This window comes from Colossoma macropomum, unplaced genomic scaffold (genome assembly GCF_904425465.1).
Source record: "Colossoma macropomum unplaced genomic scaffold, Colossoma_macropomum, whole genome shotgun sequence".
In the NCBI taxonomy this organism is placed as follows: domain Eukaryota; kingdom Metazoa; phylum Chordata; class Actinopteri; order Characiformes; family Serrasalmidae; genus Colossoma; species Colossoma macropomum.
Window position 1 is genome coordinate 25,129,878 of NW_023494798.1, and position 26,598 is coordinate 25,156,475.

A 26,598-nucleotide genomic window follows, 5' to 3' on the forward strand; every position below is an offset into this window, starting at 1 on the left:
ATAATCAATTACAGTAGAATTAAAATGTTTGTTTCATTGTAAAGACAAGCTCAAGAGTACGAATTTTACAGATCACTGAAATCACATTGTTTATTGTTTAATCAAGAAGCACTATGAACTGTTATTATACAACCTGTTTGAGGTCATTTTGTAGCACAAAATCTAGCAAAAATCCAGCTGTGAGCAGTATATTAGAAAATCCCTCTGAAATGTCATTTAGATTATGTTAAGGAATCAAAATGTAAGATTTCACAGATGTAGGTATTCTAGAAAGTTGACATTTTTGGTTCTGAATGTAGTGATAAATGGTTTTAAGAATGGGCCTTGAAATCACAATACCTAGTGAGACCTCAGAAAACATGCAGCATTTGTATGAAAGCTGTCATTTGTACAAAAGAAAAGAAATATTTGGATATTCTAGATAGTTCTGCCCAAGTATGGGTGGAGATAAGGCTTCATTAGCATTGCTAATGAAATACAGTAAGATGTGAGTGGACACAAATTGACAAATATATTTCTGTTGAGTTTTGACATTTTATCATTGCATTTTAAGAAAAAATGTCTTCTTAGGGCATGTTAAAAGCAGTATTCAGATGGCTGGTAAGCCTCACCTCATGAAATGGATCTTGAACAATGGTGGGCACCATGTAACACACGAATATTATACATGCCAACCAGGAGGGGACTTGTACAGTATGAAAGCCAAAAGACAGGCAGGTAAACCCCTGGGGTCCATCTGTGCATGTGCCTGACTCTAAGCTCTACAGAGTGCTTTTTTCTCACCTTCATCTATTCCATGCATGAGCCAACAGAGCAGCAGACTTTTACCGGTTTTACAGTTTAATACTCCATGCATTTTTGCAGTCTAAGCTACTACTGAATCATGAATGTTAAGGGTTTTTTCTGCACAGCACTAGAGTGTGTACTATTTGTGCAGGCTGTCTAAGTGGGTCACGGAGCCTTTTAATCACCATCAACAATGTTAATCAACGCTGTACACTTTGAGTACAAAAGACTTGAGTAATTACCCCGATGCAAAATTAATGCCCTGTTCGGAGCGCGTAGGGTGCAAGGGAGAAACACTTGACTTAAAAAAAGTTTGTGACACATCAACCTCTCTTCCAGTGTAAATTAAATCATGCATACTGTGCATCTCCACGAGGGTTTTTTAGAGAGTCTGACATTAATAAGTTTTTGATCACACCTCATTTTTATTCATGAGATTTCCAAGAAAGTGTGGTTTCAAGTTAAGGCTACCACTTATTTTCGCAATATGTTGGGAGGCAGAGAGGCTTCAGGTAAATTGGCTGCTCCCAAACTGCAGAACGACTTTGTCTCTCGCAGCCTTGGCTCCACGAGCGGCGATGTGAGAGGGTTATTAGGTGAGAGAGCAGTAGATCAGAGAAAATGCTGATGGGTACTTCAGTCCACATTTCCTTTATTACAGCTATTTATCAGTGATTCCTGAAGAAAATCTCCTCCGTGTTGACACTTTAAAGAAGTCTCAGATATATCGGCAAAGTATAGGTGCAAATGATCTGCAATTACTGTGTTTTGGTTTGACACAAGTGTCAGAGCATTGTTTTCGCAAGGGAATGGCTCTTTAGGCAGAATGCTGTCACTTACTGACAGAGAAAGTCAGAACTTTCTTCATTAGCGCTATTTCTACATTTACTCCAGACCATAAATGTGTATGTAACATCAGGTCAGAGCCACAGTGTGAAGTTTTGGAACAGCTACTCATTATTTTCATCCACTCTCCCATTGTCTCATTAAGGCATCTCCAGCAAAGCTACCTTGAAGCTTTTTGAAGGAAAAACTTCAAAACTTCAGCTCAACTGAAGTCGAATGTTGACAAAAAGGAGCGAAAGCAACCTGCTCGGAGCATTATGACAAGGTTCCCCGCTGATGCCGTTTGCTATGAAGAGATTTGGGTAATTGACATTGTGCTGTAACATCTGCATAATGAATTCCCCACAGTCACCAAAGCTGCTAATGAAAGAAGGGGTAGTTTGAACAAAAGGGGGGATACAAGGACATGCAGGAACAGTGATGAGGCTCATTCTTTTTTTTTCTCCACAAATAACCATTTATTCTTCACACATTTAGCGAAAATCACGGTTTATTGAAAGGACACAAGAAGGTAGAGAAACTGAGACATGTAGCAGTAGATTAAGTACTCAGTGCATGGCACATCATTCTCAGGGAGACGACTCACTGTGAGTCGGGTTTTTCTCTTTAACTCTGGCACCGAAAGCTTTCAAAATATTCAATGGTAAAAGTTGGCCAGCCAACTCCAGTTACTAATACTTCAGAATTATGGAGGGAGAGTAAATTAACCTTTGCTACACCATACAAGGAACCAAACCTTCACCTTTTAGCTCTTCGAGAAGAGTTCCAGTTCAATTAAACAAGTCATTTTAGCATTCAGATTTCTGGGCCTGCATTCAAAAAGTGACCCAAGTGTTGTTTTATTTTTTCTGTTTCGTTTACTGACCTGGCTAAACTGAGCGTGAAGCACCACTCCTGCACTGAGGGGCTTTGTGAATATGCCTCAGGCCTTACGGTGCCAGTCCAGAAAGTGTTCTCAACTACAAACATCACAAATCAAAGAAAGTTTGTGTCCTCAATTTTGGAATCAAACTGAAAACAGATAACAAAGAAAGTAACAGTTATAAAAAAGAAATGACCAGTACCATTGTAACCTTTTAAAATCAAACCCTAAAAGTCTATAGTGCATGCCATTGTACTATGCTGTGGGATTCATCGAGAAAGTTCAAAATTGTACGTAGGGGACTCCTTTTCTACAATAGCAGTGTTACATACAGCAAGTATGTGTGTGTGTGTGTGTGTGTGTGTGTGTGTGTGTGTGTGTGTTGTGTTATGTTTGAATGCGCTTAAAACAGTGCTTTAGATTTTATCAATTTAAATGTGTACCTTGGTTGCAAAAGTCAGAGAACACCATTTCTAAACCAAAACCAAGTCAAAACCTCCGCTATGTACAAGTTCTTCATTTTTTCAAAAAGCAGCAAACATGTATTCAACAGAAAATTCCACAAACGCCTCAACAACTAAGTGCAATTTGTCCACTCTTTACCTTTGTGCACCTACTGCCACTTCAACCTTTCCATCCTTACATTTTTAAAACCAACCAGTTACAGCTGTGTCCTCTCAACAAAAGCTGTTCCCAAAGGACATCATGTTCCATTATGTGTCATTATGACACTGTTCAAAGAAACACTAACATTCACAGAAGCAACTACCCAAACACACCTTAGCTGCCTTGAAACTTCTTAATCTTGTGTATCTACAGTGGCTAGGAGACATTTTTGAGGAGACTAAATATAAGATAATCCACTTGCATAAGGAAGTGGAAATTCACAAGAAAATGAGTGAATAAACCAGAGTTTCCAAAACCTGTTGTTCAAAAATTTATTAAAAAATACAAGACCTGGAATATCATCAAATGGTCACCATCAGATAAACAGTCATTACAGCTTTCATCTCTGAGAGAGAGGAGAAAATCAAGCTCCACTCTTGCTTCAGATCTGAAAATATCCACAGGTGTTTCTGTCCATCTTCACACCGTGAAAAGACAACTCAGTGCTATGGATCTGAAAGGATGTGTGGCTGTGAAGAAGCCATTAGTGAGAAAAAGGAAACTGGACATCCGAAATGTGAAGTAAGTTTTTATGGGCTGATAAGTAATTGCTGAGAAGACTGTAATTGGGGTTACTTGGTCGTGACAATATCCCTGCAGATTTCTTTGAAAAACTGACTGCAAGTCTCCCAAAACAATGGCAGCTTTTTTCCTGATGCTGAATTGTGAATAATATACTTAAAGTTATATTAAACAAATAGCAAAGCATGAATAAACAATATAACTATGACAAAACACGGCTTAAAAAACACTAATCAGACCTAGCTGAGAACTGTGCGAGCGTGGCTAATGAGCAGCTTGATTGACAGCTCTCTGTCCAACACGCCTAGCATGCTCGGCCACTCATATAGAATTTAAATCATTATCCAGCTTTTATGTGATGGTAACTGGACAAAAAGGTCATGGACGAACAGATGTGCAGATGGTTGGAGGGGCAGGCAAACAAACGGGTGGACGAAGCAACGCAGAATAAAGGAAAGGACGAATGAACAATGTTAGTGAATGGATAAAGGAATCGCTAAGCTTCTCTGAATCTGGAACTGTTTTGTGTGAGCGGGGCAGTTGACACCAGCCTTGTGATTGCTTCCGTAACCATTCCTCACCATTACCCAAGATTAGGACTGTCCAGTTTACAAGAGGACAGATATATGGTGAAATATATCTCCATATGTCATTTATTGGTCATTGGAATATTATTTAAAGGATATACTTAGTATATTTTTATTGTTTGACTGCAAGAGCAAGATTAACCAGATTAGATTAGAAAGAAAACACAGATTTAGGTTCCCTGGGTCTTTAATGGCTGTTTTGACTAGAAAATAAATCAAATGAAACGGTGGTCTCTGACTTTTGCACGGTACTGTATGATCAAAATGTATGACATAAACACAAGTGTTGCCAAAAGAAGTCAACTGAAAGACAATTATGTGATTTTATATATTTCATTCATTTCATGTACAACCAATTGATATATTTAAATCAATTCAATTCAAAGCACTATTTTTTGCAGCGCACACTCCTTTTATGTGTGGGTGTGTGTGTGTGTGTGTGTGTGTGTGTGTGTGTGTGTGTGTGTGCTTATATGCTCTGTGAGTGAGAGAGAGGGGGGGTTTAAACTGATCTGACTTCATCTCTACCATGCAGAAAATCTGCTAGCTCATTGTCTCTTAGTTGTGTTTGTCCACTTGTGTTTTTTCTGGGGCTCCCTCCGTCTTGCCACTGTCCGCTGGCGTCCGTGCGCTGCCATGTCCACTGCTCTCTGGGCTCCTGGGCTGCAGGGTAGAAGTAATGAGACATCAGCACAGAAGCAGATGAAATATGAGCGATTTCAAAAGACAGCTTTAAAGAGTGCACACAGGTCAAATTAAATGAGCGCACACTGGGAAGCAGCTATTCCTTGTTTCTGAGATGTCTGTTCATTTTGAACTTTTTTTTTTTGAAATAAGCCTGTCATCAACAGCTACAGAACTGTCACTGCAGAGGCCAGATATTGATCGGACCAAATGGAGTATGATAGAGGCAGCTCTGAGCCGAGGAAGTCCTGACATTTCATTCGGTCAAACAGGACAGAAGAATGATACTGGGTGTTAATATGAATTTCGTTAAAGTATAGACATCTACTGATGTTCACTCATACCTCTTTGAAATAAACGGAGAGATTCTGCACATAGAAGGTTGAGCAAAAAATGCAGATTCTAAATGAATGCCACATTTATGTTCATAAGCGGAAGAGGAGCTGTTTTATTATTATTCGACATTGATGAAAAGTCCTTGTTTGGGTCTTGTTTTGCAGAAAGAAAAAAAATATTCTTTATTTTTTAATCATTCCATGACATTGAAACAAGCAGACAAAAGACAGGAAGTGCAGACTCGAAACTGTCAATATAGAATGTTATTTTTAATGTGGAAGGTAACTTCTTATGTAATGAGAAACGTAATTGCATAATTACACTGTGTTAGTATAGCAAAACAACAACAACTCTAGACTTCTAGACAGCTGGATTCAATTGACCGGATTCAACAAAATTTGACAAATCTATATAATCTCCCCAAACTACACCAGACTGAAATAAAGGGTCATTGCATGAACGTTTATGTCATCATTATGCTACACTCATTAACAAGAACAACACAGTAATTATAATTCCATGAACTGAGTTTGAACCGGACTGCTATCACAGAGGGAGCTCCCAGCCCATTACAGAATGCCATTCACTCCACAATTATTACCGTAAAACTGTAAAAACTCCAGATGTCATAGATTTATACTGGATTAAATTCACAGAATTTACCTCCGCAGATAAAATGAATCCAGCTTAAACAGGGCTTTAAATAACCAGCAGTTAAAAGCTAGTTAATTTTTTTTAACTGGATGTTCTCCATGTAAAACTAGCCAACAAATTCAGTACTGCATGAAGATTAATGGTGTGACACTCACCTGGTTGTGGCCAGTCTTTGATATCTCAACAGATGTTCTCTCAGTCTGATTCTGGAAACATTCTGCACCAACCTGTAGAACAAAAATCACGTCGCAATCAAGAAAGGGCAAAAGAAAGTGTATACACATAAGCTGCCAGTTTATTAAGTACAGCTACCTCGTCCCTACTCTAACTGGCCATTTTATCAGGAACACCTACCGTGTGTGCACTTTGTATTAGGGATGTGATTTCTAACTGCTTGTGATATTATCATGTCTGTAAGAGTTAATGGACATGTATTGGTAAAAAAAGAAGTAAATAAACAAATACAATTTCTGACAAAAGGCTTTTTTGGTGATGGGACTGGTGTTAGGAGGCTAAAAAATCAGTAGGCTGCATCTTCAGCTGAGCTAATGAACTTCTAGACAAGATCTTTTCTCCTCAGTGTTTCTCCCTGACGTACTAATATGCTTGCTTGTCAGAGAAACAACTGCTCTATTGTTTCTAACATTAGCTAACATCAGCTAGAGTAGTTAGCTTAGCTAGTGATAAATCACATTCTTAACCCCTCAAAAATGTCCACTGTTTTGTCTTGAAAACAAGAAGCCAACATAAATACTATTAAAAAAAAAATGGAAAAAGCGTTCCCTGGAGCAAAGATGTAGAAGAGCCACTTAAAAAACCTTTAAATGGATGGGTTTTTATGGAATAATGTTGGCAAATAGGTAGTGTGAGAGTGAAGAATCTTTTAAAGTTTTAAGAACCTACACAACCTGCACCAAATAGACCCCTTAAATGGCCATGGCCTGGCACTGGGGCCCAAAGTTTTATTACACATTTCTATAACCTAAGAATAGCTCAGTCAGTTTGCATTGAAGTCCCTGTAGTTACTGGACAATAAGCTTTAAGCCAGTGATTTTAAGGGGTTAATGTGTCCCAGACAGTGCACTCATATTAAGGCACTTATAGCAGCAAAGTGTAATGTAATGTACATACTTATTCATGAGTATCAGCAAAAATGTCACATTTTATGGTCCCGATGAAACAGAAAATCATAAAATTGCTGGCCTGTATATTTTTCCAGCTTCCTGTAGCAAATACCCAAACAATGATTTCAAACATTCCTGCTGACTTCTGCTTACTACTACTACTACTACTAATAATAATAATAATACTGTACTTACTGACTGTTGCATATATATTGCTACTCAATTTACATCCCCTCATCCATCAGTCATCACAGAACAATAAACACTGACATGGTAGAGGCATGTTAGTGGGTTTTGTGCTAGTATAAGTGTATCAGGCAGCACCTTGTAGACTGTGCCCCATCTGTTGTACACAATTTGCGTTAGTCATCCACTTGCCTTTCATCAATGGTCAGTTCCTGACCACAGGTACACTAATAGCTGGATATTTTTTGTTAGCGGGCTATTCTTAGAGTTCAGAAACACTGCTGTCCCTGTGCCGCTCAGACCAGCGCGACACACGTTGGTGTCACTGCTGTGGTGAGAATGGTCCACCATCCAAATGATATCTGCTCAGCAGCGGCCCTTTGGTGGTCCCTTTCTGTTGATGGACAGAGTAGAGAGGGGCTAACAAACTGTACTACAACAGATGGACTGCATTCAGTAAGCCCACAACATATACCCAAATGGTAGGTGAACCTGATAAACTGGCCAATGAATGCAGGTACAAGGTAGATGCTTCTAATTAACATGCAGCTCATTGTTGATCGGTGTCAATCAACGCACATCAGTGTGTTTTGTTTGGTACAAGAATCAGGACAAGTGTATACTTTAAATGCTGTTACTTATTTGTATAGTTTTTAATAACTAACCCTTATGACAAAGCAGCTTTACCTCAGCTCCTGTACGTACAGTATACATGAAAAATGCTGAGATGATTATTAGTCATTTGTCTGTGTGTGCGTGTTTTAAAAACACAGCTCCTGTTTATTTGAGCACACCCATGTAGGGTGCAATGAATCCGTAATGCTGAATATAGCTGTTTGCTGTTTACTTCCCAAAAGCCCTGCCTGGGCTACGGTGATTATACAGCTTTGCATATAAACAGATTAATCACATCGCTCAAGGGATGGCGTATTTTAAGGAAATGTTTCGTCTGCATGTATTTCCATGTTCCGAAACAACCCGGAGAGATTTCAATCACGCAATTTAGAGCAAAATATGCTCTCAAGTGAGATTAAGGTACTTTGTGTAAGTTTAAAGTTGAGAGAATGTAATATATGCCCTTTTCTAGCACCCACAGACACACATACACAGAGGCACACTCGCATACACACAAACAAAGATGCTGGAAGAAAGTGAGTGAGTGAACAGACTGAAGATTGGTGGCTGCCAAAAATAAAGCACAATATATCCCGGGCAGTAAAACAGTCAAGAGGGAAAAAAATATCAAGGACCCAGTATACCTTTTCTCCTCTAATTCTTACTGCTTCACTGATTTTGTCCACTTCCCTCGACTCTATAGTAAACAGGATGTAAAATTCACTTGTTTTTCCTCTCCTCTCGTCCGAACTGGCTGTGAATAAGATGCTAAATTTAGCACTGTTCATAAATGATAAAGCAGCACTGATGGAAAGGCCATACAAATGTCGCTCTTTCTCTCTCTCTCACTTTTTTTTATTTCTCCCTCTCTTACTGTCACTCATTATTCTTCCTTTCTCTTTGTTGCTCTTTCACTCTCTGTCCTTCTTTCTGTCTCTCTTTGTCTCTTTATCTCAACTCAGGGTAGATTTATTGGAAAGGCTGTATTAAGTACAATGCTGCCAAAACTTATACCTAAATAACAGAAAAATAAATACAACAAGATGCATTAAATATAACCTTCTTTCCAAAAGAATGTGGAGGCTGTGACAAATGTAAATAAAAACAGAATGATGTGCAGATCACTTACACTACATGTTTAATTGAACATAGTACAAAGAGAACATATAAAATGTTGTAGCTAAGAAATGTTATTCTTTTTTTGAAAAATATATGTCCATTTTGGATTTGATGCCAGCAACACATTTCAAAAAAGTTGGGATGGGGGCATGTTTACCAACATTTGCAGAAATAAGTAAGGCCTTCCCTGAAAAAGACGTTGTCTGGATGGCAGCATATGTTGCTCCAAAAACTCTATATATAATTTAGCATTAATGGTGCCTTCACAAATGTGCGAGTCACTCATGCCATGTGCATTAATGCACCCTCATACCATCACAGATACTGCCTTTTGAACTGTTCACTGATAACAAGCTAGTTAGTCCCTCTTCTCTTTAGCCTGGAGAGTGCAGCATCCATGATTTCCAAAAAGAATTTCACATTTTGCTTCGTCAGACCACAGGATACTTTTTCACTTCACCTCAGTCTATCTTAAATGAACTCAGGCCCAGAGAAGGTGGGGGTGGTTCTGGATCTTGTTTATATATGGTTTCTTCTTTGCATGGTAGAGTTTTAACTTGCATTTGTGGATGCAGTGAGAAACTGTGGTCACAGACAATGTTTTTCAGAAGTGTTCCTGAGCCCATGCAGTGATTTCCACTACGGAATTGTGTCTGTTTTTGATGCAGTGCTGCCTGAGGGCCCGAAGATCACAGCCAGCCAACACTGGTTTTCAGCCTTGTCCCTTGCATACATAGATTTCTCTGGATTCCCTGAATCTTTTAATAATATTGTGTACTGTAGATGATGAAATCTGCAAATTCTTTGCTATTTTATGTTGAGAAATGTTGAATTGTTGCACTTTTTGCCCACTCAGTCTTTCACAGAGTGGTGAACCCCTCCTCATCTTTACTCCCTAAAGCTCACTCTCTCTGGGTGCTCTTTTTATAACCAATCATGTTACTGATCTGTTGCTAAAGAACCTAATTAGTTGTGAGATGTTTTTCAGCAATACACTTTACCAGTCTTTTGTTGCCTATGTCACAACTTTTTTGAAACATGTTACTGGCAAAAAAACTCAAAATGGACATATATTTTTCAAAAAAACAATACAATTTTGCAGTTTTGACATTTCATATGTTGTCTTTGTACTATTTTCAATTAAATATAGAGCTTAAATGATTTGCACATCATTGCATTCAGTTTTTATTTACATTTTGCACAGTGTCCCAACTTAAGAAATAGGGTTGTAATGATATTAATAATAATAATATTGAGTAGACAATATTTTTCAACTGTCAGAACAAAACCTCCAAAAAGGAAACTTTACAAGAGAAGCAAAAAACATCTTCCATAATGTAAGTTAATGGAACAAGATTTTTATTGAAGTAATTTTTGCCATTTCTATTGGTCCAATTATCATGAAATTCTGAGAAAATGTAAATACCAACTCTTTCTCTCTTTTTTTTCTTTTTTGTCTCTTTATCTATCTATCACTCATCTTCTCGTTCCCTCTCTCTTTTTTCTCATTCTCTTCTGTCTTTTCTCTCACTTGCTATCTTTCTCTTTCTTGTTCTCTTCTCTTGTTGTTTCTTGGTTGCTCTCTCACTCTCTTTTTTGTGCTCTTCTTCTCATTTTCTATTCTATGCTCTTTTTATTTCTCCTTCTCTCTTTGTTCTTTCTCCATCTTTTTTGCTATCTCACTGCTTCAGTTTTTTCTCTCTCTCACTTTCTCTTTTATGCTCTCTCTTTACCTTTCTTTCTCTTGCTCTTTCTAGGTTTCTCTGTGCTTTTTTGTGCCCTCTCTGTTTCTGTCGCTCTTTTTCTCTCTTCCTCTATCACATAATCTTTCTTCTTTCTTTTTTGGCCTCTAACCTTCTCTTCTCACCTTCTCCTCTCTCTCTCTCTCTCTCTCTCTCTCTACTCTCTCTCTCTCTCTCTCTCTCCTGTTTCTCTGTCACAGGTCTCCACCCTGTATTTGTGCCACAGTGATTTCATCAATAACATCAGCAGGATGGGCGCTTTTTCATTAAGAGGCAATCTTCATGACAGGTCATCCACGCAGGGCGATCTTCCTCGTGCTGAAGGTGAGTCGTTTGGATTATACAGAGTACATGCTCATCCTTCCCTTTCTGTCTTTCTCTACCTCTATTTCTTGGTTTCACTATTTCTTGCTTACTCTCTCTCTCTCTCTCTCTTTTTCACCCACACCCACACATTCACATAGACACGCGTTTAAGAGTACACACACATGCACACAGAGACACAATCCTGTCACTATGGTTGATAACCACATGTCAGTAGTCAGTGAGATTAATCTCCTCTGGGCTACAGTCCTCCTCTCTGCTCTTCTCTCGCTATCTGTACTTTGACACATTGTTACAGGTTCCCAACATCTTCCCCAGTCTTGTTTCAAATCCTTCCCAACAAGGGAATCACACATACTGTGTCAGCCTGATATGCAGGATATTTGTCAACATGATGACGAATCAGGGTCATAAAAAAAGCTCGAGCATGCTTGACTATCCATTAGAGACGAACGTCTTTTTTAAGAAAGGTTCAGCATAAGGGTGCTTTTAGCCAACATCCATCATCTGCTCCTGCACAAACATGCAGGCACTTCTAAAAGTTGTGTTAAAAGAAGTTTGTCTCACAAACATCTCAGCAGTGATGTGTACTATGTGTACTTTTACAAAGCACAATTTCAAACTATGAGTGCTGATTCACTAAAGATATACCTTTTGGGAATTATGGGAAAAAAATGTGAAAAGAATTGTCACGCTTCCCTCTGGCTCTGTAGTCAGTAACACTCCGGACACTGATCCTCTACTGGACTACTGAAAATCATTTCTAAAATACATGTGTAGGTTTTGGCTACATACATTTTAGATGTTAAAGTGTGGTCGCTGATTAACTAATGATAGACCACTGTTAGTGACCTTTTCATATAGAAGCTATAAAAATATATGAAAAGTAACTGCAGAAATACAAAGATCATTTCTAAAATACATAAAAAAATTGAAAAAAGAACTGCTATTTCAAAACGTAATTGCTGATAAACGAAAGATGTGTTATTTGTAATTAAGCTATAAAAATATATGGAAAATAGCTCCAGAACAATGGAAAACAATATCTGTAATGCATGAAAAAATCACCATAACATATGTGTCCTAACAGCTATCTGCATGTTTAAAAAGTGCCAGTATTTCAATATGTAACTGCTAATTAACTAAAAATATACCATTTAATTAAGATATGAAAGAATGTGAAGATATCTAAGATATAAAAATATTTCCAGAACTATGGAAAGTAATGTCACTTTTAGAAAGCACTGTTATTTCAAGGTATAATTTGTTTACAAAATAATTTAGCCTATGGAAAACTATAGATAATTGTTCCCTAACTATGGAAAATAATTTATTAAATGCATGAAAAAGACCATAACATAGATACATATGTCTGTGCATATTTAGGTGTTTCAAAACCTACATGCAGTTTTAGACAGCACTGTGATTTCAAGGTGTATAAAGGTTAAAATGTTTTTTTACAATTGTTTACAAAATGAAACTATAGAAAACTGTGGATAATAATTCCAGAACTAATATAATAATTTCTAAACCACAGGAAAAAATATCATAACACAGTAGAAACAGGATTGTGCATATATATATATATATATATATATATATATACTACTGATTTACTTAAGATAGGCCATTTGTTAAAAAAAAAAAAAACTATGGAAAACTGTGAATAATAACTAATGAACTATGTAACTATGGAAAAAATATCTAAATTACATTAAAGAAATACCATAACATAGTCACTCATGGCTGAGCGTATACAGCTGTTAAAGTGGTGTTTTAGAAAGCACAGTGATTTGGAAGTGAAAAAAAAGTGTAAAAAAAAGTAATTATTTGTTTGCAAGATTAGAAAATAATTACTAAATAAATGTTTGAAAAGTCTAGGTAATAATGCCAGATTATGATTAACAATGTATAAAATCTCACTGAACTACGCATATAAAGGTGTTATTAGTACATATCCACATATGGTGGAGCAAAACAAAGGTAAAAAGAAGACATCTTGACTGTAAAAATGTCATTTTTTCATGGGCTACATTTAATTATATTTTTATGTATCTATGGAAACCATCCATATAGCACTGTATACTGCTGAGTAAAAGCTTCAGGTAGGTCAAATTCTGCTTTAGAAGGAAGGGAAATGACATTTAGAGCAGGGTTGCTAATGGTTTGTGATGCCAAGAGATGCGATGAGACTCAATGAACATATTAGCTGCTCCATTTGGGCCAGAGGGTCAGTAAAGGGCCATTAGAGTGTAATAGCAGTAAAGATTTACCTTTACCATCTGGCAGTCCTTGACTCCTGGACCATCTCTCCTCATTACCTCCACGTTCACAGGCAATTTACTTGTTGTGATTCTGGGAACTTTTGGGATGTCCTTAAAGGAAAGAACAAAAAGAAATATGATGTGATGCAGTGCAGGTATATTGTGAGTGAATAAGAAAGAGGGAGGATGTGAGCATTGCACTATTATTGGCCTTTCCGTGTTTAACTAGAGGTCAGAAGTCAGCATCGCTTTTCCATTTAGTGGTATTGCGTTGTGTTGAGACTGGGCTGTTCACTGTTAATCAGAAAGCACGTGCCTCTTTTAGGGGTGGACTAAAACTTGAAAAATAGCACAAAAATTGCTGGAGATGAAAATAATTTTTGTAATACATTAAAAAATCGCCAGAACACAGTCATATATGGCTGTGCAGATAAAAGTGACAGAACAACTATACACACTTTTCGAAAGCATTACTATTTCAACATGTAACTACTGATTAACAAAAGATGTATCATTTGTTAATGAGATAATTATGATATTATATGGAAAGTAATTCCAGAACAATGGAGAACAATATCTGTAATGCATGAAAAATGGCCAGAACACAGTTACATACAGCTGTGCATGGTGCAGGTGTTCCAACAGCTGCATAAGTATCTAGAAAGCACCACTATTTCAATATGTAACTGCTGATTAACTAAAGATATACTATTTAATTAAGATATGAAAGCAGGCAAAGGTGTTTTAAGATATAGAAATATATGAAAAAACATGGAACTCTGGAACAGAATCTCTTAAATGCATAAAAATTACCCTAAAACAGTCACATATACCTTTACAAAGCACTGCAATTTTGAGGTATAATATTGTGCCTCTTTTAGAGGAGGAGTGAAAACTAAAAACAAAAAAAAAATGGCTGGTGGGGAAAGAATGGACACTGAAACTGCCATTAGAATAACCTTTAACCTTTTGGGAATCCAGGCTTATTACATCTTAAGGTTATTATTCAGTAATTGCACAGGAACTGGCTGCAATGTAGGAGTGAGGAACAGAAGCCTGGAGAACTCATTTAAAGAGTTAAAGTTACACTTGTTTTGCTGTTAATGGCATGTAAGTAAAGCTCTGTTCTATCTGTCTATCTATCTATCTATCTATCTATCTATCTATCTATCTATCTATCTATCTATCTGACATTTTCATTTTTCTGCAATCCTGCATGATTTATAAAAAAAGAATAAAACAACTACAAATACCAATAACAAAACAACAAAAGTATTAAAAAGGTATTACAAATAAAGAGGTCAGTGGTATCTATCTTCTGCAGAATCACTTCATTTCCACATTAACATTAAAAACGTATTGTTGAAAGTGAAATAACAAACGCTGTTCCAGAACATCCACAAGCAGGAAAAAACCTACCATGTAGCACAATTGTGCATTAATTCTTGGGAGTAAATTGGCAACCTTTTAGACAGGAATTTTAGCCATTTATTCCAAGACCTCATGTCAACTTTCTGCCTACCCATTTAATTCATATGTATGCCTCTAAGGTTCCTGTGGAGGCCTTCTTGCATAAGCACCCTTATAGTGGGTCTTTATAAAGGCTGTTTCTAACTCTTTTCATAGATTTTATTCCACAAATGCCTGACAGGCTTGCTTGAGATGTGAGGTGTGAAGTAACACCTCTTTTTTCCTAGCTCAAACCTCCAGGACCTATTCACCTTATACATGGAAAGTATACTTGAAACATTTTCAGATGAACTTGTCTGAACTTGAACAACTGCTACAACCCTTACATAATGTAGCTGTGTCTCATCACAAATTCCCGCATACTGTATTTTCAGTAGCATAGAAAACCAAACTACATTTGTTTGTTATTCTTTCAGTTTAGACACCCAAAGCCCACATTGGTGGGCTTCCAACCCATTAACTGCTGCTGTTCCTGGGAGATTATTGGCTGGGTGCTGTGTCATTTTTAGAATTGTTTTGGCCTCACAGTTCCTTCACATAAATAATAGCAATAAGCTACCAGGGGCAGTGTGTCACAGCATTTTATCACGGTTAAGGGGTGATGTTAAGCAGCAATTATAAAACAGTAGTAAAACACAATGTGATAAAATATACTGATACTCAATAAATAATTATTTATTTTGATAATAATGACAATAACATATACTTCCTCCAAACAATGTAGATTGTTAACAGTGGGCCAAGGTTGCTATGCAACATAATGGATAAAGATTATTACAACAACACAAAGGTTTTTAATATCTTATTAATACAGAATTTAATAGGTATGCGAGAATTAGAGTAAAGTTTGTGCATTACTGTGAAGCATTTATCCATGATAAATCACTGTAATGCACAGCTTCAAGTGGCTTATTGCTTTTATAAAATGGCAAAAAATGACATATGGTCAACACAAATCTTCAGTGTGGTTTTGGTTAGATCTTTCTTATGGTGTATTAAAGCCAATGTGGGAAAACAAATGAGTGGCACTGTTAGCTTGATGGTAACACAGAAAATTGCAATGGGAGAAATTGGCATTATTGTTGTGGTGCTAATTTGGTGAGCAAAACTTATAAGGTGGAGGATTCTGCACTAAGCACTGGCATATTATGATATTATTATATGACAAAAGTAAAAATCATGAAATTGAAAAGCTGTAATATATTGTAATATACAATGGGCAACTGAAAGTTCTTGTCCTCCTTCAGCAGTTCATAGCTTGGCAACAATAGCAAACTATAAACAATCAAACAATCTACATTTCTCGGTGGAAGAATTGATTAAAGTGGTTAGAATAATTATAATCAACTTTTTAAATGTCATATAATAAAGGAAATAGCATATTATATTAGTGTTTAATGAAGAGTCCTTCACCTAATACGTAATTGTTTTCACCAAATTACATGCATAATCATAATGCTAATTTCTGCTAACACCCCAGAGAGATTTCCTATGTTGTGTTAGCATCAAGCTAACAGTACCACACCTTCACATTTCAATGCTGGCTTTAACTGCTTAAGGAAGACATACTAAAACAAGAACATTTAAAGCATGTAAGCTTTTAAGTTGTCTTTTAGTCTGTTTAGCCTAATATCTTGCATCCCTTTTGTTAAGAAAAAAAGTTGTCTGCCCTACAGTTCAAACAAAACTGGGTTCTTACTAATTATCAATAGATTCAGTGGTCCATGCATGCGGCATTACAGTCCACTGCACAAATGTTTTTAGTGACCTGATGCATTATTACAGAATTCAGTTGTTCTGAAGCAGCCTGTATACTGAGTATTTTTAGAACAGCTTTGAATACAGCACAGCAGATTTTAAGACCAGAACTGTTTTGTCAGAAAGGTTTTACACATAAAGCAGCGAGATGTACTAGTCCTCTGCTTCACATTCTACCTTTCTACTCCAAAACACAGAGGGGGTTAATATTCAGACAGTAAGCCTTAAACTCTGGCTAACCTGGCTCGATTGTCACTCTGGGGAGAGTAATAGCACAATAGTAATCCAGTTAGCTTCACATGGTGAATAAGACAAAATGTGATGTCCCATTATAAGCAATGTGATATCCATCACTGCAATGTCATGAAAACAAGAAGCCAGCATATATACTCTCATAAGCAAAGGTGGAAAAGGGTTCTCTGGAGTGATAATGCAGTAGAGCCACCTAAATAATCTTTCAATGGATGGTTCTTTATAGAATAAATTTGGTAAGTAGGTTGTGTGAGAGTGAAGACCCCTTTTAAAGTTTTAAGAACCTACACAACCTAAAATGGCCAGGGCCCATAGCCAGGGCCAAAGTTTTATTACACACTTCTATAACCTAAGAATAGCCCAGCCAGTTTGCATTAAAGTTCCTATAGTTACTTAATGACGCACCTTAGTCTATAATGAGCCTGGGAGTTTAAGGGGTTAAAGGTTTTTCCTAGAACCATGCATCTAAGCCAAGAACCCCTTGAGAACCTTTATTTTGAGGAGGGCAGCAGAATGCTGACTATTCATAGTATGACTGAAAAGGAAATACAGACTACATTATGGACCATCAGACATGTGGCTTTATCCTTAGAAAACTCCAAGAGCTTATGAAAAGGTTTCATTCCAAAATGTTAATTTCCACTGAAAACAGCAATTAAGTACAAGTTCCACTCATTTTTCAGGATATATTTTTGAGAAGATGAGATATAAAAGATAATCCACTTGCGCAAGGAAGGGAGAAGTCAAAAGGCAAAGCATGAAAAAAGTTTCCAAAACTAGAGTTCAAATAAAAGTGAGAACAGGACTCTCTGTGACAACTGAGTGTAACTGAAAACTGAAAGCAAGATGTCAGACCAGAATGGAAGCTGTAATGAAGGTGAAGTGTGGACTAATTACTGAAAAAAACTGACAGATGTTGATTTAGCTGTTAAGGCTTCTGTTATTTTCAGGAGATTATGTGTTTTCTTCATTTTTCCTGATTCTGCAAAATAATTAACTTATATTTAAAGTCAGTTTTGACTGGAAATTTAATAAACAAAGAGTAGTCTCTGACTTTTGCTCAATATAGTTTGCTCTTGGGAGTGGGCTTTACATAGTCAAGGATTAATTCAAGAAAATTAGTGCTATATTATAAATATATATCACATTAGAAAAATGAGTGTGTTTTTGACAAAACTTTTTTTCAGCTCTTTTCAAACCTCTTTATATCTAAAACTGTTACAAATACATATGCATTTTGGAATGAAACTCGCATATAACATAGACATACACACTTTGTTCTGTTCTAAAATACACTTCAACTCTCAGGAGACTGAAGTACAGAGCCAACACAGTGCTGCATGGCAGCTTTGGAAGAATGTGTTATTCATATTTCAGGTATTTGTTCCAAACTCCTGATTTAGCTAATTAGCTTCCCTCCTTGGTTCGAGACACAAGCTAATTAGCGCATGTTTGGAACAAATACCTTCAGGGCATGTTGAGGTATGATTACTTTGATTCTCTATATGTTTTAATTGCAGGTCAAATGACTGCTAAATAGGATTTAGCAGAGTTTAACTCAATTAAACTGGAAGAAGCAGAACTTTTAAAATGTTGTTGTTCCATCACAGAGAAACTTTAGTGGCATTTGTAACAAGAATATTTCCAAGGTCATCACAGCCCACCTGGAATCATCTGATGGCACTGGAATTGGTCGAGATACAGAGGTCATATCTTGACATCTAAAGCCATTACTTTAGACATGCCCAAGAGATGCGCCCCGAGTACACTCAGGAAATTGCTAGTGGAGTTCTTGTACTGCCTGCAGTGCAGACATGCTGCACAAGAATATCTTGGTAATCCTGAACCGTTTCTAGGAATTCAGATATAATATGGCCATTCTAACACATATAAATATTCTACAATTCCAACAAATGCAGGAACAATCCCCCAAACGTATTGATAAAAGTTACATAGTATAGTAACAGGCCACAAGAGCTGGCTCCTCTCAAGGCTTGTTAAATATGAAACAACTTCCACTCCAAACTCACTGTTCCCTAAAACCTCATGCTTATGAATGTTTCACTAGCAGGAGATTGTGTGTGCAGGCTAAGAGTGTAGGTTTATCATTGCTGGTTGCTGGAGCTTAGGCCTCATTACACTCCCACCAGAGGACTTTAGAGCAGTGTAGATCTCTGTAGGAACACTTAATGATGATGCTTATCCATTTTAGCCTACATAAAAGTGAATAGTGAGCGCGTGCACATAAGAGCAAACCTTATGCTTGCGTTTTTCTGCTAACACTTTACTTGAATCCTGCTGCATAATATTGACAATCGAGCCATAAACATGTCACGGCGCATTATAGACCATGTTCAAGAATTTTCCTTTTTTCATGATATAAGTTGTTGGGAATGGCCTTCACACATCCAAGAAATATCGATGTTATATTATGATTAATACAGCCTAATGTCTTTTCAATTATACATCAGCTCTTGTTCTTTACAAAATGCATCCTATGCAAAATTCTTACAAATGGATATTTGGGAATTAAACTCTTCACATTCTGCCATGACTTGTCATGGCTGATTATGTCCAATAATATTAGAGCATCATGTTACCATTATCGGAAACTATCATGAGGACACAACTGTATGCAAAAGTTTTAACTACCTGGTCAGCTTACATGTTCTGTTGATTTTCTAAGTGAATATAAGTTAACTCATCCTCTACAAGGAGCAAACTTAAATATGGCATTCTAAGCCACTGTAAGCATTGGCCCTGTTATTGGGGGATCCCCATCATTGGCCCTACTTCTCCCCATCACGCAGTATGATGCCAGCCAACATGGGTGTCTGTTGGTTAATGTAACAGGATTGGCAGTTGCATTAGCAGCAGTTCAGAGAGATGAGTTGGCGCTTCACATGACTTAGAGGAAGCACATGCTAGCCTCCTCCATTTCAGATTGGTAGCATTGTGTGATTGCAATGACTAAAGTGGGGTGGAAATTGGGCAATCCCCCCCCCCACAAAACTTTAGCATTTTTATGTTTTTGAGCGCAAGTTCCATTTATTTGCTGAAACAAAACAACTTTTCCACAGTCCACATTTTTATTGTTCACTTTTTCCCAATACATTAAATTCTGCAAATAAACGGACAGTAATTGTGCATTAATTGTGCAGATGAGTGTTCTCTGCTGTGACTGATTGTGTGTTAACTTATATTTTGTTGATTTTCTAAGTTAAAATATAATTTGATCGTGGTGCCTAAAGTTTTGCATACAACTGTACCATAATGTCTGATGTAATGATGGCTAACTTTAGTTCAAAGCAAAAATTAACCTGTGATATAAGCTGTCATCAAACATTGTCATCTGTCATGATGATTACCAGTGATGATTGCAGCTCCTGACAGATTTGACATCATCCATGCATGTTCATGGCATGGTTATGTCAATGTTATGTAGCAGGGTTCAAAATGAAGTGTTACCATTCTTTTCTTTAAAATTCTGCATGTTTAACTGGCTGGCTTGTCATTTAACATGCAACAAAGAATATTTCTATTGATTGCATGAATATACATTTCTTGTTTGTTTTTTGAGTCTACTGATGTTTTAATAATGTGAAAGCTTATAGAACTATAAGTAATTCAACACCTTTCATGCAGTGAAGTAATTAAAATCTTAAAAGGACCTCTCATTCTTTGCCGTGCCATAATTATAGCCTTATTCTCTCATATCTTTGAACACACAAACATTTTAGAGCAAAGGCCTTTTTCAGAAGTCAGCTACCATGTTGTCTGTTCACGCTGCGTGTAAATCAGCACTGCAGTATTTGATAGGCAGAATTGGAGCTGGAGCCATAAACATCAGCTGAAGGTTTGATTTGATGTGTTTTTTTATGTTTTTTGATATTGTTCTGAAGAGACATCTGGGTTATGGACAGGGCCACTGGAGCGCAGTTAAAAGGAGCTGCGATGTCCTTTGGGTAACATCAGGCTTCTCAGCAGGACATTTTACAAAGGCAGAAGGGCTTCTGACTGCATCACAGGGAAAATCCTGCCAGTCACACCCTCTCACACTGCTACGGTAAACAAAACTGTGCAGCACTGTCATTGTCTTGATCTTAATCACTGCACTGTGGAGATAAATCTGCTGCGGCATTTTTATACTGTGCCTGATACGTGCTGTACTCTGACATTCTGACTCAGTCATGTTCTTTTATAATGTAATGTGCTTGTCTATTATTTATTGTTAAATTGGAACACTCGCTTAGCTAGACCTTATGATACAACTGACCAATCTGTGCTTCACTCATGTTCACGTTTCTCTGCAGCAACTGTGTAAAGTTTAGAGAACTTTTGCAAAAAAAAAAATTTCAACCTGATAAGAATCTATAAGTCAGTTTTAGTTAAAATAATACATTAAACCCCTTAAATAACCCCAAAATCCACCAAAAGCAGTTCCACCACGTCATACAAAAGCCAAGGATGTGTAATGAGTGATTCTAGGAGTCTTTTTGGATGTAAGCAGGGGATCTGCTCTTCTGCTCATAACTTGTCATTGAAAAGGGAAAATTTATATATATATATATATATATATATATATATTTTTTTTTTTTCTTATCATATCAGCTTGTGGTCTGCCAAAAGTAAGATGAGCTGTGCCGCTGCCACCTTGATGCACATTTGACAGACAAATTTGGACTGCAAACATGACGACAGAGCACTGATTTTTAATGCATCCACACACTGCAGAAGACGTAGGTAGCTCTGATTAAACATTTGATGTAGTGTCACTGCTCATTGCTTTCAGACATGATGTGGAAGATGACACTAATATGCATGTAGTCCATGCAGTTACTGACTTATAATCCTTAGGACATCATAAAGACTGGATTTCAAGTGTCTAATTAGTCTCAAATGACATTTATTTTGTACATGTTCGAAAGATGGGATAAATCAGGTGTTGTGTAACTAGGCCAGGGGTCAGCAACCCAAATATTAAGAAGAGCCATTTTGTCCTTTCAACCAAAATCAAAGCCACATTTTTATGTCCATTTACCATCCTGGCTGTAAATACGTCTCAGTATGTGTTAATGTACTAGTATAGGCTAAAAATATATAAACAAGAGTGCAGACTTTGCTCTGTTTTAAGCTTTAGCTCAACTATAGCTGCATTTCTCGCATCTCCAGCAGGAAACTTTTCCTCAAAAGTGAAATAATGTCTTTCAACGTTCGACTTTTTATGAGGCTGAAGTCAGTTTCTCATTCGCCAGCTTCTGAACTGCTGCACCATTTAAAGTGGAACGAGACAATTCAAACTAGAAGCTGGCAAATGAGAATATAAGTTTCATGACTTTTTAGTGATTCACAGTTTCTGGTTGTAGATTAAACGTATCAGGAAACCATGTGGAGTGCTTATAAAGGCAAATAAGTCAATTCATCTCCAAATTATCGATGTCCCTCTTGAATCTTTCTCTTTGCCTTTTTGTTAGCTACTAGCTAGTCTGCGCATCAACCTTCAGGGTTAAAGGGTGAATTAGCCGATACAGCCTACATTAACTCCAGCGTTTAAGACCGTTTATTGTTATAACTGTTAGAACGATCAGCAGAGCTTTATTTTACAGCAAAGTAGAATTTTTTTTACCTAAAAATCTGATTCTGCTACGGAGCCGCAACTGGGCAGTAAAACCACTGCCGACCCCTGAACTAGGCTAATGCTAATGGGGTAATACAACATCATAGTCCAGCTCAGTAAAACAGCCTGTTACATAGAAAACTCAATATTAGCAATATTGTAGATGTGTTGTGTGCTTTCATTAAACTGAATGGGATTTTTGCCGACTTTTCGTTGTCCAACCTCATAGCAGCTATGAAAGAATGCATTTGTGGGTGGAGCATGGATAGGTCAATGATTCAGACCCTCTCTGGATTCCATTGTTGATATGCATCTTTTAGTATGTAAGGGTTGTTTACCTTTGCGTGTGGCTGCTGGAAGGTGACTCTTGAGTTGTTGACCAGGGGAGAGTATCTCATCAGGTGGGTGGGCGTGGCTGGCAGTCTGTGTAAATTGACTGTCTGGCTATGTAGGACAGATGAGAAGCAGATATGGACGGTGTCCTTCAAGGCCTTCAGCTGTGACTCCTAAATCAAATTAAAACGGAAAGAACAGGTGAGAAAGAGGGGCAGTCAAATGGAACTAACATTCTCTCCTGATTTCCAGCTCTTTCTGAAATGGTGTTTCACCTCTAACTTTGGTCCAGGTTTCATTTATTATTTCAGCTGTCCTTCCCTTAAATAGTGAAAAGATCTCTGATCCAAAAAGATAATAGAATTCCATCCTCTAAGTTGGACATTGCAGTCAGTTGAAAGACAGCTGTGGGAGGATATCTGAGGACAGACTGACCCTGAAGAAGGACTACAATAGTTAAAGGAGTTTTATCTTATCTGTCACTTTCTCACCTTGTCCAGCGCTGCTTTCTCCAGTTCCTCTTTGGCAACTCTCAACTTGTTCTCCAGGTCCATCAGCTGCTGACCCTTAACAGAAGATATATATGAACTCAGCCATTGCTTTCGAAAATCACTATGAAAACCTTCAAACGAATATTTTTTTACCATTTCAATAAGATGACAGCATTTTACATTTTGAGAACATTTCATAATGAATGGACCATTAATCACTAGGAATAAAATAACACACTCATTTACAAACTGCCATAAAAAGTATGTCAAATGCAAATAAAAACAGAAAGCAATGCTTTGTAAAACCATTCTGACCTGTATTTAAACAGTTCAAAGATAAGATACTTTGATACTTTAATTGATGCCTGCAACGCATTCTGAAAAAGTCAGGATGTTGGCAATTTAAGACTAAAAACATTCTGAAATGTTCAAAACACATCATAACCAGGTGATGCAATCATGCTATGGTATAAACAGAGCCAAGGAAGGCCTAGTCCCTTACGAGCAAGGATGAGTTTAGGCGAATGGGCTTGGGAATGCTTTACCACATCATTATCAATGAATGCTGTTCACTGCCACATCTACACTCCCATGCAGAACAAATGGACAAAGCCCAAAATGGCAAAACATCAAGCTTTTAACTGTCTTAACAACAAGCCATTAAACAAATAGAGCAACTTAGTATGGGATATTTTTCCCATTTCTTTAAATGTTGTGGTTAAACTTGCTGAAAGGCTTTTACAGAAAAAAGAGTCAATACTGGTCCACTCAGCACTGAGGGCTTCCAACTGTTGAAAAATGTTGCCAAGTTAGTTTGTGTTTATTGTGAGACCAAATGTTCTACTTAAGGTTTAAATATGGACTCAGACAGGCCAAAACCATCAGTAAAAAAAGATTAAAAATTATATTTTGGGCTTGGCCCATATTTTATTTTTTTTGCACAGGAGTGTACAAACGCAAGGGCAGACTGTATTATGCACAGCAGAATCTATATGCCAACAGCATCCAGAAATACTGCTGACATCTCTGGACTTGAGCTTACCAGAAATGCAGTGCTGCACAGTAGAAATGTATATTGTGTTAACACCACAGAGTCCAAAAGACATTAAGTTTCACACACTGTCCCAACTTTACTGGAATTAAGTTTTGTACATTAAAGTTAGGAATGCTTTTCCCTTCTCTTAAATTAAATTAATTAAATAACTTCTTCACAAATGTGAAGTTTTGTTATAATGATATGCCGCTAACATCTTTCTTGGGTCAAGACTGTTCTTATTCTGTGTCTGAAGGGGATTTTAAAAAGACACGCTCAGTATAGGGCATTAAAACTAAGCATTATTATTCACACACAATGCTAGAGATCAGAATTAATTTGGATGACCCATGTTGGTCACCATCAGAAAAAGAAAAAGAGTGTTTTGCATTTCTCTTCTCATTAGCACACAGTAGAAAACTGTCAGGTCAGAAAGGGCCCACGCAGAAAACTTAGATGCCTAAATCAGCAACAAATTCAGAAGGCCCGATTATGTCTCATTTATTGTCAAAAATACAGTGACTGAATAAGTTGCAAGAGATACGCTGTTTTTAATTGTACTTGTTTTATTGTATTCACATTGACAGTGCAAAGCAAAATGAACTATTTTAGTCATTCAAGTTTTATGCCATTTCTATCCAGTACTGGGTATAAACGTGTTGGCTTTTCCTGTTGCATATCTGTGTGAGTTCATGCTCAGTTCAGCTTTGATTCACCACAATTGTCAGACATGATTCAACCTTGCTGCACAGGGTTACGCCTGCTGTTTTATTGCCCAGCAGCTACTGTGAGTATAAAGTACAAGTCAAACTTAACTGCAAAAAGTTGAAGCCAAGAAATGAATGATCAAAAAAGTGTGTGTTTTGGTTCTAGAAACACCAAAGTGTAAACCACAACATTTCTGGCTCATTATTTTACATGCATGACTGAATTGCAGACAATTTAAATTTGGCGGTCAGAAAATGCTCAGAGAATCATATTTACAAATGTATTTTTCTTTCTATAGACAGAGAAAATGGGTTACACCTATAACACCTTACCACTATGGATTTCAAACAAAAAAAAAACAGCTTTTGGTATTAATAGTGAGGTTCTGTATCTTTTGAACTTCAAACTGAGCAAAAGGACAAAATATATTTTTTTTCTTTACTGTCACTTCATAATTGATCCAATTTCATAATTTTTGTGCAGAGTAACAGGAACCTGGATATAACAAAGGTATGTAACCTTTAAAAATAGGCCAAGTTCATTAACTTGGGTCAATACAGTCAAATAATATAAGGTTATATCATATAATAGTTTAATGAAGACAGCTTTAATAATGTCTTGTGGGTCACCGTAATCAGATGTAAGTGTAAGTTTATGTCCTAGAATAGTTTAAAGAAGGTCTTTCAGAAGAATAAGATGTAAGCATCGACTGAGGTCCCCTTAAAGGGTCAAGCCTAGGTCAAATTTATCATAATTGATTAGATTGATATGATAATAGTTATATTTATGAAAATCCTATAAGCCCCTTAAAATCCCAGACTTATTACATACTGAGGCTTATTATTCGATAAATACAGGGACTTTAACACAAACTGGTTGGAATATTCTTAGCTTATTGAAGTAATAAAACTTTGACCATTTAAAGGGTTAATCAAAATGACCTTGTAAGAAACTCAAAGTCTCTGATAAGAGGTACAGTGAGCATGCGGGGAGACTTGGGATAGTCAGCTTGTTAAATTTTTCTTTTACACGTCAGAGGCCAGTTTTGAGATGACTGTGAAATGCCTGGGGTTGGTTCAAAAGGTTTTTCCAAACCTCTGAAAATTTCAGAACAATGACAAGTTAAAGACAAGATTTATAGTTCTTGTTGCTGGGATACAGTCATTAGCATGTTACAGTGTCCACACTGACAGAACTCCACCAACATCACAAAGCTTCCTCACAGACTTTAAGGTTTATGTTTTTCAGGTTTTGTAAAAAATGGACAAAGATTTTCATGAATTACAGATATTTTGATCAAGTAAACTCCACCCCTTAATGACTAATTGGCAAATAGAAGCCACACTGTATATAAAATAAAACATATTTTAATATTTTGTGCAAACTTGACAATAATTATGCAAAAGTCGAGCACAAAACTTCAAACTTTGAAGAGATGCACAGTACTGTGTAAAACACCCGTTGTTTATTTAATTTTTAGTCAAAATGGCTTTATGCACAACTTATTAATTTTCAGCATATATCCCTGAAGAGATTATTTATAAGATAATCTACTTATATAAGAAAATGGGACCTCGTGGACCAAACTGGTAAACCAAAACTGTCCCAATCAGATAAAC

General features: G+C 36.9%; 1 protein-coding gene across 1 annotated transcript in view; it reads right to left on the reverse strand.

Annotated features, from left to right (window-relative positions):
* Positions 1 to 2,066: 2,066 nt before the first annotated feature.
* The window catches only part of luzp2 (leucine zipper protein 2), a 153,843-nt gene continuing 129,311 nt past the window's right edge, over positions 2,067 to 26,598 (reverse strand). The window contains exons 8-12 of the mRNA XM_036585401.1: positions 23,239 to 23,313; positions 22,753 to 22,920; positions 13,327 to 13,428; positions 6,099 to 6,170; positions 2,067 to 4,932 (exon numbers count right to left, since the gene is read on the reverse strand). Of these exons, the coding sequence (XP_036441294.1) occupies positions 4,828 to 4,932; positions 6,099 to 6,170; positions 13,327 to 13,428; positions 22,753 to 22,920; positions 23,239 to 23,313 (522 nt within the window). The 3' untranslated portion in view covers positions 2,067 to 4,827. The remainder of the gene's footprint in view (positions 4,933 to 6,098; positions 6,171 to 13,326; positions 13,429 to 22,752; positions 22,921 to 23,238; positions 23,314 to 26,598) is intronic.